The sequence below is a fragment of the Trichosurus vulpecula genome, chromosome 5, assembly GCF_011100635.1.
Source record: "Trichosurus vulpecula isolate mTriVul1 chromosome 5, mTriVul1.pri, whole genome shotgun sequence".
NCBI lineage: Eukaryota > Metazoa > Chordata > Mammalia > Diprotodontia > Phalangeridae > Trichosurus > Trichosurus vulpecula.
Genome location: NC_050577.1, coordinates 84,042,169 through 84,057,954, shown reverse-complemented (window position 1 = coordinate 84,057,954; position 15,786 = coordinate 84,042,169). Strand labels below are relative to the sequence as shown.

General features: G+C 35.1%; 1 protein-coding gene across 1 annotated transcript in view; it reads left to right on the top strand.

Annotated features, from left to right (window-relative positions):
* The window catches only part of DYNC2I1 (dynein 2 intermediate chain 1), a 90,894-nt gene that overhangs the window by 28,595 nt on the left and 46,513 nt on the right, over positions 1–15,786 (top strand). The window contains exons 7-12 of the mRNA XM_036761963.1: positions 569–617; positions 2,708–2,773; positions 4,889–4,966; positions 5,795–6,110; positions 9,291–9,393; positions 12,412–12,541. Coding sequence (XP_036617858.1) covers positions 569–617; positions 2,708–2,773; positions 4,889–4,966; positions 5,795–6,110; positions 9,291–9,393; positions 12,412–12,541 — 742 coding nt within the window. The remainder of the gene's footprint in view (positions 1–568; positions 618–2,707; positions 2,774–4,888; positions 4,967–5,794; positions 6,111–9,290; positions 9,394–12,411; positions 12,542–15,786) is intronic.

Below are 15,786 nucleotides of genomic sequence, written 5' to 3'. Positions count from 1 at the left end.
CAGTTCCTTCATTTGTGAATTTTAAAAAAACCCATTATCATAAGGAGGAATCCATAGGTTTCATTAGTCTGCCAAAGGGGCCATCACAAAAAAGGTTAAGAACTTTTGCTTAAGAGCATTAAAAGGTATGGAAAAGCTTTTGCTCAGAATTCAATAAGAATAAAGCTTTGTAAAGCTCTAATTAAAAAAAAAATTAAACGCAAACATTAAATGTCAAAATTGTTGATAGCCTTTATTTTTTTGCCAGCTAGGTAATTAGCCATTTAGAAGTACACAACAGGATAAGAGTTAGTTCTAAAGGGGAGCTCATGTTGATTTGTAGAGCTATGCCTCACGTTATGTCTAATTTGGGATGGGATATATAATAGAGTTCAGGGATTTGCTAAAAAGCCTCCCAAAGATAGAGTACAGACTCAACCATAAATACTTAAAATGACAGGCTTAGACTTTTTTAGTCTGGAGAAACCTTATTAATATTTTGCCTATAAAGATACTTATTCTTTCTGTCATGTGAAAAATATGATGAGTCTTACTTAGTATCTAAAACTTTATGATGTTTGGTTTCTAGGCGTGCAGAGAATTCAGGAAAGACTGGTGGAAAAGACACAAGAAGAAAGGTGAAACAATTTGCTTTGGGAATTAATAAGTCACATATATTTTGTTATAAAATGAAGTTAGGAGTGTATAAACTAAATACTTGTAGCCTAACAGAGTGTCATGATTGAATAAGAAATAGGACCATGTGCACATAATTAAAGCAATTTATCTTTTACTGTGTGGTCATGGTATGATGAAGAGTGAGAAATTCATACCTTAAATTTAGAGGGAAGACTCTACTTTTCTGGAAAAATTTTCATCTTTAATTTAGACAGTTTGACCCCCAGTTTTAGGTGTTTCTGTTATGCTGTCATGTTTCTTTCACTATGGCCATTTTCAGCTTGTGACATACCCTAAATGATTTAAATTTATATAGACCGATCATTCTTAGGCAAAACCTTAATCATTTAAAAGATAGTATTAAGCATTTTTGCTTATTGATTAGAAAAATCCTCTTGTTGAAGCATAGACAGTACATGTAGAAGAAGACAGAATGGTAGGTGCTTAATAAATGTTTACTGACCAATTGATTGGTCATTGTAAGTCTACTCTGGTATGTACTCTATGTTCTGCTGAGTTATGTTTTTTGTAGCATGGCCAATTTCAGTTGGTGTCTTAGGCAAAACCTTAAAATTTATTTTTGGTGCCTTCTCATTTTTTTAACCCCTTTCCCTCCTTTTAGCTCTTATCCTGTAATCTAGCTCTCTCATTAATGTCCCTTACTGTGGTATTCCTCTATACTTGCCTTCCTTTGAGTACTCATCCAAAATTACTTCTTTTTCCTTTCCTATTTCATCAAAACTCTTATGTTACTACTTATTACAGGAAGTTTTGGTCAACCTGATTATTTGACTAAAGTAATTCAATTCAGTAAATTGTGAATGATTGGTAGGTTTAACTTGCCCAAGGAAATATTTGTACCTCTAATTGGTAGAATGTGTTATTATTTTTTTTTTTTTTACAAATTCACTAGTATTTATTGTTTTCCTTCTTGTTTAGTACCTTTGTTTTTTTATCAAATCTTGATCACTGGTCTCTAATCCACAATTTTTCATGACTTAATGTTTTAGTTTCTAGGATTCAAGTTATATAATTTTTTTTCCTGTAATGTAACTTTAATGTAACTTGGAGTTTGATTGTAAATGAAGGGATCAGTCTAAAATTCAAAGGGAGGAGAACATAATGTTTTTTTCCCTCATAAGAACATTTATTAAGAATTCTTTAAATGTGAACTAGTGAAAATTATTTTTTTCTCTTGCTTTTTCAAATAGAATCATGATATTTATGATTTGTCTGAGTCACAAAGCATTCAATAGGTTAATGAGTCAATCTCTGTAATATATTACTAATGTTTCAGAGGAGTTAAAAAATATGTGTATAGTGACTCTCAAGTATGAAGAAAAGTCCATGCATGCCTTCGCCTTTGAAGGTGTTTTATTGTTTTAAAAATATATATCACTACCACGTGTCAGTACCATCCCTTCCTCCACTCTCAAGCTGTCACTTCACCATAGAACTTCTTAAGGCAAAGAAGTGCATTTAAGCAAAATGAGCAAACATATTTGTCTGATAACATATAGATAGAATGGGAGAGAATACCACTTCCTGGGAATGAATTGCTCATCCATTAACTCTTTATTATCAAGGTAATAAGGCCAGAAGGCAAAATTTATAGTGCTTTTGTGTCCTGAAAATTGATAGCTATGATTAATGCATACCCGGTAAATACTTGAGTCTTTCTTATTCACCACATGTTCAGGGCTGTAATTAATGTTTCTTGAAAATCAGCACAACTAAAACTTTAATGTGACCTATCCTTATGAAAATGTATCAGCCTGATTTTCTGAACATGAGGGCAGAGCTCACCTGTAGGACATTTCAAGTTCACTCTAGAGAATTCTTTTCATCCTCTATAATTATGGATATTATTATTCAGTTTCAAACAGTATTTGAATAACTTTAGATAGTGGCTTCCCTAGAGACTTTCTTTTAGACAAATACGATGTCTCCTAGTTATATTTTTAATCAAGATCCTGTATAATATGTAACATTAAAGTCTACTTTTTAGACTCTTTACTTTGTTTGCAATTTTTGTTTATGTATCTTTTAGCACACTGGTGATGAAGGAATGTCAGTATGGAAATCTGCCCGAAGGCAATCAAGTGAGGAAACTGATGTAAGGAAGAAAATACGTCTTTTAAATAATAATGACAATAGTTACTATATTTCTTTGAGATTTGCCAGTGCCTTCTATATGGAGTCTTTCTTGATTCTTACAGCATCCCTGGAAGAGAGGTATTACTGGTATCATATACTCTGACAGATGAGGAAGCTGAGACTCAGAAAGGTTGTTATTTTCATGTACCTGGTTGTTGTTCATCCATCATTCTTGAAGAGGACCAACGACATCATGAGAGTGATGTTTTGATCCACAAGTCAAATAGATTTAAGTGAGGCAGAGCTATGCAAAGCCATCAGCCTCACTCCTTCAGAGTCACTGAAGTCCAGTGGCAGAACAAAAATCAAGACCACTGATGATGGCTTGGGATGCAGTGAAGACCTTGGTGTCTTCAACATCTGGCCAAGCTCTAAGCACTCCGCAGGGCCTACTTTAGCCATCTTCTTGACCTTTGAAAAAAATTGTTCTCGTGCTACTATTTCACTAGGGGACATCTTCACATGCTTGGAGTAGACATTCTCTAACTCACCGATGGGTTTGGCTTGTTAGTTACCCTCAGTGTATTCCAGCTTATAATATTCTTCTAAAAATGTAGACCCCAGAATTTAACACATTATGCCTATGTGAGGTCTGGAATGAGTTTCTTCTGGTTCTCAGGTTCTATGCACTGCAAATAAGGTTGGTTCCATATAAAATCATTCTGAGGGCCCAACAGGAGTCAGCCAAATCAAAGGTAAAATAATCTACATCTCCATCCTTTTCCTTTGTTTTGGCTTTAATGGCCATTTCTCTCTATAAGGAAAAGCTGGTAGCTTTCCCTTCAGTTTTTAGGATTGTTTTCTTATCATTAGTGATTTGAAGCATTCTTTCATACAGTTGTGAGTATTTTTCATTTTTCCTTTTGAGAATCATTAGCATAGTGTCTGACATATGCTAGTCCTTTCTGAACACCCTATATACTTCAGACCTGCTCATCTACCTTTGGTGTTCGTATGTCACCCAATTCTCACCTGTGGCTCCAAGAAGCTATAGCATGTGCAGCAACTACACCTCAATAAAACTGTCTTGGCAGATGAACTTAATCAGGTTGAGGGTAAACTACAGGCCTCAAACTCATTGGTGAGTTAGATAATGTCTACTGCAAACATGTGAAGACATCCCTTGGTGGAATGGGCAGTTGAGAACAATTTGTTCCAATGTCCATGAAGGCAGCAGAAGCAGGTGTTGTAGGGTGCTTAGAGCTTGGTCAGGCAGTGAAGATAGGAAGGTCATCCATCACATTCTGGGCCATTGAAAGTCATCTTGACTTTTGTCTTGCAACTGGACTTCGATGACTGGAGAGAGAGTGAGGCTGACAACTTTGTGCAGCTCTGCCTCACATAAATCCAGTTCGTGCACAAGTCATCACTTATGATGTCATCAGTTCTCTTTGAAAATGAAAGACAAACAACAATTTGATTTTATTGGTTTATTCTTGATCTTAGTGAGGAAAAGTCTACATATGAAATTCTTATTTCCACAAAATTGAGGAAAAAAAGAACATAAAACAATAATGCTATATTTATTCCTACAAACCAACTACATTAAGAACAGGAGAAGAACAAACTCTTTGACCAAGAGAACCTCTAAATTCAAATTCTAGTAAGTCAGAATCTGTAAAAATTCAGACAAGGATGGAGGCTGAAATTTATCTCAGTTCACCAATCTTTTTTCCCTTCAGGGTACCAATCAATAGTATAAAAATGGGGTATTTTCTTGTGAGGACAATATGCATGAACAGCATAGGTAGATCCTGCCAGGAATCTGGAAGCTACCAAAAAACCTAATTCTCATTGGTTATGATGCTAGGAAAAAATATGGTGTAAAGTAAAAGCACATTTTAAAAATGTTATACTTTTCATGTTTATATTGATAGAACAATAGTATTAATTCATAAATGTTTTGAGATTTTTTTACCTCTTACCTGGATTTTGATTTATAAAATTGTCAAAAATATTCATTAGTCAAAGTAGAAAAATACTAAAATTAATTTAACCCATTCAGTAGGTTCAAATGAGGTTAACAGTTTTTACCCCCTTTGGTTTATCCTCTATTTTGTTTTTACCTTTCTAGGATGTTGAAAAGGAAGACATTGATTTAGAAAATGATGGTGCTGATGACTACACTGCCAATTATGAAGATGATTTTGAAGTACTTATAAAAACTAGACTTTTTTCTTAGCCTGAATCTTTGATTCTTAGCAGTAATTTTTTGTAGCAGTTTCCTACTTGCATTTCATTTCTCATTATTACCATTAGTATTCTATATTTGAACTATTTGAATACAATTTTGTCTATAAATACCTTACCATATTTTTAACTAAACCTAATGGTATAAAGCAATCCAAGTACTATAAAATTCATTTTGTTTTCAGCTGTACTCTGTCCAAAAATATTTATATGCATTTGCATGTTCTCTTTATGATACCTGAGAATCTGGTAACATTGGATAGTTAATTTCCAAGACACCAGGATACTTTCTCTCTCTGTGTGTGTGTGTGTGTGTGTGTGTGTGTGTGTGTGTGTGTATGTGTGTGTGAGAGAGAAAGAGATACAATTTTCCTAGCATAATTCAAAATGTAACAAAACATAGAAAGTTCATAAAATATGATGCTAAACTGAATTACATATTTTCTGTTTTTATAGATTGTTTTTGGTCCAAAATTTAGATTTCTAGATTACTTAAAAACTAAAGTCTTCTTGTGGGGAAATCCTGTTAACAGCAGATCCATTTTAGTTATTTCTTTTTTTCATTTTAAAATACCCACAAATATTTAAAACAGTGTAACTTTTGAGGGGTTTCTAACAAATATTATTATTTAATTTCAAGGTCACCAACATAATGAAGTTGCTCCTTAGTGATTCTGTCATTTGAATGGAAATATTCCTGAATTTTAAAAACAATCTCTGAAATTGCTTAAACTTTAGTTAGGCTTAACTAACCTTAAAAAAATCAGTAAAATCCTTATTTTTTTTGAAGGACTACGAAGATGATTTTGATAATTGTGATGGTGATAATGGTGGTGGTGGTGGTGGTGGTGGTGGTGGTGGTGGAGGTGGTGATGATGATGATGATGATGATGACGACGACGATGATGATGACGACGACTACAATGGTGGTGGTGGTGCTGAAGAACAGATAAAGGAAAGGGATGAAGAAATTCCTCTAGCCAGAAAAATGGAGATACAAGAAATCCAAAGAGCCATTAATGCAGAAAATGAAAGAATTGGTACATTACCCTCAAAGCGAATTCAAAAGCAGTTTCACACAGAACATGAAGGAGAACCAAGAACAGGTATACAAGCAAATGCAATTTTTTATTGTTTTAAGCTATTTGGGTAGCAATACATATAATCAATTCACGTCCCAAAATCAATTTGTTATTGGTGAAAGTGATTTTTATGGATTTATGATGATTCACTGTCTAAGCATAATTGAGATTTACTAGGTTCTCAGTAAATTGATTGTTAGGAATGACAGTATCTGAGTTCAGGTTAATAGAGACCACTTGGGAGTTAGAAGCCAAGAATTACAAGCAATTATATTAGACTGTATTTCATCCTTTTTTTGTATAAGAAACTAGTGTAGTACTTTACTTGCAGTTGATATTGTTGCTAGTTTGATTTGACTGTGGCCCTTACTTTAAATTGCCTCTTACTCTGTCTCCTTTTTGACTCTATAATGGAGCCATGAACTTAAATTACCATAATGGCCCATGGGATTCAGAAATGTGGTTGGGGGGAGCAAGGTTCTCCAACATAGCTAGGAATTACCAATATGGAGTTAGACATATTTCAACAAAGTTTGTTGCGAAGAGATTTCTAAATGCATCCTATTTTCCCATTGATTTTCATTAAGAAAAATTATAGCCCATACAACTCAAAATTTTAGAATAATACTGCAAGAAAGTTGTAGGATGAAATTATAGAAAGTGAAAGGATACCAGAGTGCCAGGAATTCTGGCACTATAATTGTCTGCTTGAACTCCACCTGTAACAACGATGTTGCTAGCAGCTACTGTGGCTGTGTAAGACCAACAACAACCAGCATGCAGAAGGGCTGCTAACACAGGTTCTTTGATCTGCTTTTCTAAGGAAAGCAACTTTCAGGGGTTAACAATTTCAGTTTAATTAAACATGCATATATCATTCACTTAGTTCAGGGAGAAAATATCAGCTCCTGAACTTCAGGGCAAATACAAGCATACATTATAAACAGATCAACTAACACAAACCAGTCTATCCATAGCAATACATAGTTACCAGAGAAGCACCAACATCTATCTATCTGGGTTACAAAACCGGAAGGTTAATTCAGGGGCTTGCCCAGAGTCTTGTCACCCATACTCTTTCAATGAGTGAACCCCAAAAGTCAAACGCCAACCTTGGATTTTATATACCCGTCTCAAGGCCCTGAGGGCTCAAGGCTCACCATTTAGAGTGTGAGAAATCACTAACACCAAGAGTGTGGGAAAGCTCCAACCATTGGCACCACATCATATCCAGTTCAATGACTCTCGATTGTCTTAGTGTTGAGAAACACTCCAAGACAAAAAGATCCCACTTTACCTGCCCTTTCAAACAAAGAACAGGGAAAAGTCCCATTTTGCTTGCCATTACACCACCTTTATTTATTTTTCTATCACATCAGAAGTATGAAAGAAGTACACAGAGTAGCAATCTCTTAAGTTTTATGAATTTACTTCAGTTATTCACAAAGTATAAATTCTTTAAAATTTTAACTTGACTGAAGGATGTGTGTGTGTATATGTGTGTATATATATATATATATGTGTGTGTGTATGTGTGTATATGTGTGTGTATGTGTATCTGTCTTAATGTTGTTTATTTTTTATCTATCACTTGAACTTACTGGCCTCTTTTCCTACATTTCTTCTTGGTTGTGCCCATATATTTTGTAAGCATATCTTTGCTTAAAGAAGATAAACACACGAAGTTATGCTTACAAGTGTCCAATCCCTTAATAGCTGAGGCTGTGGATTCTGGCTTTGGTGTTTGCTAGTTATGAGTCAACTGTGTGTACAAAAAAATGATTCACTTAGAAGTTTTCTTTAGAACAAATTTTGATGGAAATATTTCAGTTCTGCAAGCCAAATAGGTTAATACACAATTTGTATATTAATAATAGTAATAATAATAACTGACATGTCATGTTTTAAGTTTTAGAAAGTGCTTTACATATATTATTTCATTTTAAATAGTTGTCTAGCAAGTGACAACAAACAGTGATCAGCACATAGACTGCATTCAGTGACTTATCTGATGGCTGATAGCATCTTTTCTTGAGTTTCTTGAAGTGTTGCTCATAGTTAGACCCTAGTTCCACAAGAATTTAGCTATAGCACATATGGTATAGCAAGGTAGCGTCCTGTAGTGGCAATAGCAGGAACAAAATAGGTATGGGAAGAAGCCTGCAGATGTAGTTTAATTGGGATGTGCTATATTATAGAATTTGTAAATTAATTCCTTAATTTTGGAATAGTGTTAATGGGTTTCTGTTAAGCAAAGATGCTTTTATTGGAGATAGTGCTATCTAATTTCATTTCTGCTGGCCCTAATAATTTATGCAGAGTGCTCTTTGTTGCCTGGAAACATCCAAATTTAATGACCTCCAGAAGGCACCATGTCATCATCAAACCAAATTCCAATGACTACCTTGCAAAACTTCCATATCATACCTCTAAATTGCTGAGAACTGTTGTGTATTTTCCTTTAAGTACCATAGTTTCATAGCAGACAATTAAGTACCACAAGATTTTGTTTTGCAGTATTGATTTACTATATTTAAGTTTGGTACCATATAGTCGTCTGGTACCATAGTTTGGCACCATACCAAGTCGTCTGAATTACATGTTTAATACCTAAGAAGCTCTCCTGGAGGAATTATTTTTTTTAACTTTGCTTTCAAAACTAATTACATACTATGAAATACATTGTTATTTAAAATAGGTCAGTGTGAAAATAGCCTAATAGATTACACAAATTATTTAATATGAACATATATTAAACACTGAAATTTCAGGGTGCCTAGATACTAGTTAATCATTTATTAAGGCATTGTGAGAGTTGTAAAAAATATCAGTCATTTCAGCATGTATGGTATTCTTCACATTATTTTTTTTCTTTTTTTTCTTCACATTATTTTGCTCTTTTTTGTATTCTAGTTATTTAAAACATGTGATTTGATATGTGATTTGTACTTCCCTTTTCTTGCAGAGCTACTAGTATAGTGCCAAATAAATATTTATTGAATAAATATCTCAGATTAAAGAGCAAAACTATAAAAGTTGTAGATGTTTATGGCACAGATCCTTTTATTATGACTTGTTTTTATTAATCTTAAATTAATGTCCTATTAAATGTAATGGTTAGAGGTGCTAATAATCTATTCTATGCCAAACCTACTTCCATTTTTAATATAGAACTTCACCAAAACAATTTCCATTTTCATTCAGAAGCAAAAGAATCTCCTTCTAGAGGCTCTCTCTGTGGAATATTTATGGACTTTGCTGCAGCTTCCCAGCGACAAAGTTGTCGGAATCATGCCCTTAAACAGCGGTGGGTGGCCTGAATAAATTTATGCCATTATGGATTTTACCAAAATTCTGTTCTTCATTTTTGTCATATTTTTAATACCTAACCACTTAGTAATGATAACCTATGTAGTTTGTATTATATTTTCTACAAAATCATGCTGTTGCTATTTTGTAGTTATTCTTTTTCAGATATAAATTATACTGTGTTAAATTAGAGTATGGTCTTTTTCAAAAGATCTTTCGGAGGAGGGTGCCTTTTGAAGGTGAACGTTCAGAGGAATGTGAATAAATTGAAAATGAGCTGACTCTTGTGAGGGGTTAAAAATGAGAATGTAGATGGTGTTATCAAGATCCTCTAAAGTAAGGTTTTTTCTCATTATCTGAATGTCTTTTTGGTACCATTCCTAAAAAGCATGTTTCCAAAGAATCATTAGTCAAACAGGAAAATATGATTTGGTAAATATGAGAACATAATAATAGTATGGCTCCCATTATAGTAGTGGCTCTCACAAAATAAAACTGCCTGTCTTTTTTTTAACCAAGGTGTTCCGTTCAACCTGACCATCTAAGTAATTAGGAAACGAACCACTATGTGAACATTTGTAGTGTCTGAGTTAGAATTACAGTGTAATCATTCAGCTGGATTTTAAGTGTTATATCTGTAGGCTCGGGATGGTAAGTCAGGTGTGAGATGGAAATTGAATGAGACATGTGTTCATCCATCTGACATTAACAAAAGGACTTTTGCTTAGTCACAGTAGGGGAAAACATTCATTGCGTTGAAAGGATCCTCAACAAGGATGCAACCTTGATTCAGTTGAGCATGGCTTTCCTTCTTCTTTGTTGGTCATGATGATTCAAGGTCAAAAACCTGTGAGAGAAGCCCCAGCCCCTTGTATCCTGGCTGTTTATGTGTATGTATATATGTTCATATACATATGCCCATGTATATATGTACATGTACACATGTGTATACACACATATGTAAGCAACTAATATAAATCTTATGAAATGAGAATAAATTGGAATGATTATCTACACCTTTCTCTTCTCAGGAGAATTGGGAAACACACAAAGAAAGTATTTTCTTTTTGAGGCAGAAGTACGTTTGGGATTGTATGTAGGAGCCAAGCATTGTGAAATTCTGAGTTTTCTTCATGTTATTCCTTTTATTGGTAATAGTATGTATTAAAAATTTGTTTAAAAGTTCCATCTCAGAGAAAAAAGCAAATACAATAGAGGGTACGTGTAAGATATACAAAAAACAATACAATATAGAAATATAGTTTATACAGTGGAATTGTTAAGCTACTTTAATGCAAAGTTAAATGCAAAAATAAAATTAATATTCTGATACATTAATGAAACTTTGTCATCACTCCAAGGTCCCACCCAATAGTTTGGGGTCTTTCAGGAGATCTCAAAACATTACCTAGTAGATAGCCAAACTAGTTACTACTGACACATTCTCCTCTCTGTGGTTTCCTGGGTTCCCATAGGGAGAGGAATGCAGCATGGATTGGAGGGGGAAAGGCTGGAAGCAGGCAGACTAGCTAAGAACCTATTGAAGTAGTTCCAGGTTAAGGTAAGTAAGGACCTGTGTTAGCGTGGTGGTCATGGGAATGGAAAGGAAGAGACATTTCCAAGGAAGAATTAGCAGATGAAAGAAAGGAGAATCTAAGGACCCAAAGATGATTCAAAGGTTATAAGCTTGGGTGACTGGAAAAATGGTCAGTACAATTAATAGAAATAAGGAAGTTGGAGAGGAATTGGTATCTTGGGGGAGCGGCATTTAGGGTAGGTAGCAGCAAAATGATTTTCTTTTTAGTCAGTAAACATTTATTAAGTGCCTACTGTGTGTGAGGGCTCTGTGCTAAATGCTTTGCAGAAAACAGGTAGGACTGTCCACCAGGCAATTGGAAATTGGGACCTGGCTATGTTGGGATAGGTTGGGGATATATGTGAGTATACTTTTGGGAATCATTGTCATAGAGGCTGAAGTGGGGTAGGAGGGAGTATAGCAAGAGAATGACAAAGAAAGACTGAGAATTAAACCTTGGGGAAATGTCCACATTTAGGGAAAGTAATCCGTGGCTGTTTGGGGTAGTGTGAAGGAACTGGATTCTTTCAATTCCAGTCATGCCGCTAGTTTTAGGTAAGGTTTTTTTAAACATCTTTGGGCCTCAGTTTTTAAATTAGACAATGAAAGGGCTGGATTATATTATATTTAAGATCCCTTCTATTGTAAAATTCTGTCTATGAAGTAGTATAACTGGAATAATGTAGGAGAGGAGAGCCAAGAGAGAAGAGAGTTTACAGAAGAAGGAGGAAGTTAGCGTGTCAGATATTACTGAGGATCCAGGAGACTGAGGCCTGCAGATAATAAAGGCCTTTAATTCGCTGATTAGGAGTACTTGGTAACTTTGGAGAGCAGGTACAATAGAAGGACTGAGCTGAAGTAAGGAGTCATTGGATGCCAAGGAAGCAATGTGGATGGCTCTTTTTTTTATAGATGGGGAGATCTGATTATATTTTTAGGCAAAGGGTGAAGAACAAGTGGAAAGAGGGAGATTGAAGATACATGAGAGGGAGTGGGTTATTAATGGAGCCAAGGTCCCAAGGTTGGAAAAGATGTGATAAAGAACATGAATGGAAAGTTTAGCCTTGGAAAGAAGGAACAATTCTTCTTTTGAGACAGGAGGAAAGGAACAAGAGAAGATCCACAGAATTTTTTAGATAAAGGTGGAAGAAACAGAAAATTCTCCTCAGTTGGTTTTGTTTTCTCAGTAAAGAGTTAGCCTATCTCCTGAGAATAAGAGATATATAGATGGGATTGAGAACTATCGAAAAAGATTTGCGATAGCAGCTGTGGAAAATTCAGGTGATAAGAATGATGAAAGGCAGCATTTGAGATATTAGAGTAATTCTATGTCTTGTACATAGTTGAGATGTAGAAATATTAATATAAAATATTAAAGGATCATGAATACTTATACTATGCTGCTTAATTTTGTGGTCTCTTGTCTAATTCATTTTAAAGGACACGCAGCGCAAAGTTACTTCGACTGATTGACTTGGATTTTTCATTTAGTTTTTCTCTCTTGGATCTGCCACCAGTAAATGAGTATGATATGTACATAAGAAACTTTGGCAAAAGAAATACTAAGCAGGTGAGTACATAATTTTTCAAAAATAAGCTTTATTCATGCCTTATGTTTTTGAATTTTATAGTAATTTCTGGATGAATCTTTTCCATTTTCCCCCTTTTCTCATTATAACAAAGAAAGATTTCCTCAAAAACTACTACTGCATTAATCATCTGATAATTGTAATAATAAATATTACATATAAATAAATAAAAATAAATATAATATTAATGTCTGCAATATTCTGCCCCCTTACTTCCTTGGGGTTTTTCTAGGTCAGAAGAGGAAAGTTTGTTTCATGACATCTTCTTTAGGACATGTATTTGTTTTTACAGTTACTATGAATTCCTCTTCTTCTTAATGTTCTTCTTGGTCAAACAATCAACCAGACTATCAGTCAATAAACATTGATAAGTTGTGTCAGGCACTGTGCTAGATAGGCACTGGGGATTCAAAGACAAAAAAAAAAAGAAACAATCTTTGCTCTTAAGGAAATAACATATACCTGTAAGAGTACTGTATATCCAGAATATATATATATATATATTCATACACATGTTTATATGTATGTGTATATATTTATAACATGCATGTCACATGTATATGCATGTGTGTATGTATATGCATTTATGTATAATATGAAATAACTAAATGGTGCCTGAGGTGTTTCCTGAAGGATGTGAAGGCTTCTGTGAGGTGAGAATGAGGAGGGAATGTTGTTGTAGTTATATCTATAGCACTCCTGGTTCTGCTTTTTTCATTCTGTATTATTTCAGCCATACCTTTTGGGTTTCTCTTAATTCCTCATATTTGTCATTTCTTAATTTATAATAATATTGTCTATTTTCCTATGCCACATTTTATTTAGCCATTCTTCAATTAGTGGAATAAAGCTGGAATTTTGGAAACAATACTCCCTGTGTTAGCACTTCTTTGCCACCAGGATATGTGCTTCTGTAAATGTTTTGTTAAAGGTCTATGGCTTATGAATTAAAAGGCAGAATTAAAATAAAAGATAAATTGAAAATAAATTTACTTCAATATAACAGACCAGAAAAGCAGGACTAGGGAATGGTTTTTCAAAGCTTAAAGAGTTGTAGGTTTGGGAAAATTAAAAGGAAGTATTTTTTTCAACATCACACAAGCAAAACTCAACCTCAGGAGGTCAGTAAACAGGTTTCAGAAGAGTTTAAATGCCTTCATGAATGATAGGTCCATAATGGATTGAGTAGGAAGCTACTGACATGTTTTCCACAAACATTTCTTGATTAGAAACCAAATGCTTTTCAATGAACGGTTAGTCTAAGAGGTGGCAGTGTTATAGTACAGTATTACAGTTCTCTCTGGAGAGAACTTGGTTTGAATCCCATATCAGCTGCTAGGACTTGGGGCCTATCAGACTGAACCTTTCAGAGCCTAAGGTTCTTCATCTGCAAAATGGGGATAATAATGATTGTGCCTTTTACTTCAAAGCATTGTTGTGAGGAAAATTCTTTGTAAATCTTAAAGCATGATGTGTTTTACTGTTATTATTTTATCTTCTATGGTCTACTTTATGTCTTTAAATTCCTATACATTAGTTTTCTGGTTTTGTGGAGTCTTGACATAACATTTTCCATATCTAATGCTTTCTCTTTTTTCACATTGTCAAAACCTTATATCAGACCCTGATCATCTCTTGCCTGGACCACTATAGTAGCCTCTTAATTGATTTTCCCCTTTTTGGTCTCTCACTTCTCCATGTCATTGTCCATATGGCTACCAATGTAATCTTCCTGAAGTTCAGGTCTTACCATATTACTCCTACCCAAGAATCTTCAGTTGTTCCCTATTACCCCTAGGATAAAACACTAACCCCTCAGCCTTGAATTCACAACCCCAGCTTTCCATAGTTATTTCATGCATTCTACATTCCAGCCATACTGGTTTATTTCCTATTTCCTCAACATTGATTTTTGATATCTCCCTTTTTTGGCTCTACACAGGCTCTCCCTCATACCTCGTGTTCACTCCCTCCTTCACCTTTCTGGGATCTCATATCAGTAAGGCAAGATCCATGACCTCGAGGATGACCATGAACATGCCTGTATGGTTTGGAATTGCAAAGTATAAAAAACTCTCCAGGTAGAAGGCAGAGGAAGTATAACATTTATTTAGACACCAGAGGATCCAACCCCAAGACCAATAACCCCAATTCAGTATAGCAGTAATATTCTAAAACCAGTAAACCCACCTCAATGTAGCAACAAGGAAATTATAACACAGTATTATAGCAAGGAACCAAGTCACCCTGTAACATTCCCCCCTTCTAGGGCCTTCCCTTAAACAACCACTTGGGAATCCTAACTACAGTCTTCTCCTTAGGGCCCTGAGGGCTTCACACCTCTGGTGACCTAATTAGCAAAAGGTGTGGGTCTGGGGCTTCTCACCTAGTAAGTAAAGGGTGTAAGTAAAGGCCTTATTGAATGGGTGAGGGAGATCTTTAATCGCTTTAACACCACAGATCTTTAGGTGCTACTTCCATGGAGGCACTTTTTCTGGTCCTCTCCTAAAATGATTCTGTTGTCTAGAAATGCTGAGAGAGTTCTAGGTCATCAATTGTCCTTTCTTAATTAAGATTAATGCAATTCTGTTTTTTTCCTCTTCTAGAGTCCATTTAGAGTAAAACATAGCTGTTGGTTTTGAATACACTCCTCTGGGCTTTCAGTTAAATAACAATAACAGTAATAATACTTAAAGGAACCTTATTTCATAGAATCATAGACTTAGAGCTGGTTGGGATTTTAGAGGTTTTCTACTTTTAACTTCCTAATTTTACAGATAAAGAAACTGAGACCCAGAGAACCAAAATGACTTGTGGAGGATATACAAGTAACTGGCAGGGCTGGGACTCAAACCTGGGTCTCACTTCTAGTCCATAGCTCTCTTTGCCATGCCCTGCTCCGTGTGTCCATCACAGTGTCCATCCTGTCATAAGGATCTCAAATTGCTTTATACTGAATAACTGTACATGAAATGTAATTCAAGAGCATCCATAGTCTGGGCTTCCTCTACCTATCCAACATCTCCCACTATTTAGCACCGTCCTTAGCTTGAGGCAGATCAGTTTCTTCGCTGTACTTCATGTGAGGTGTTCATTCCACCCTCCCTCAGATGCCTTTCCTTTCCTCTCTACCTATTTCAGTTCTCCCTGTCCTTTCAATCCTACCATCTCCATGGAAGCCTACCCTGACGTTTCCTTGTCACTCCTTCAGAGGTCATGTCCTCTA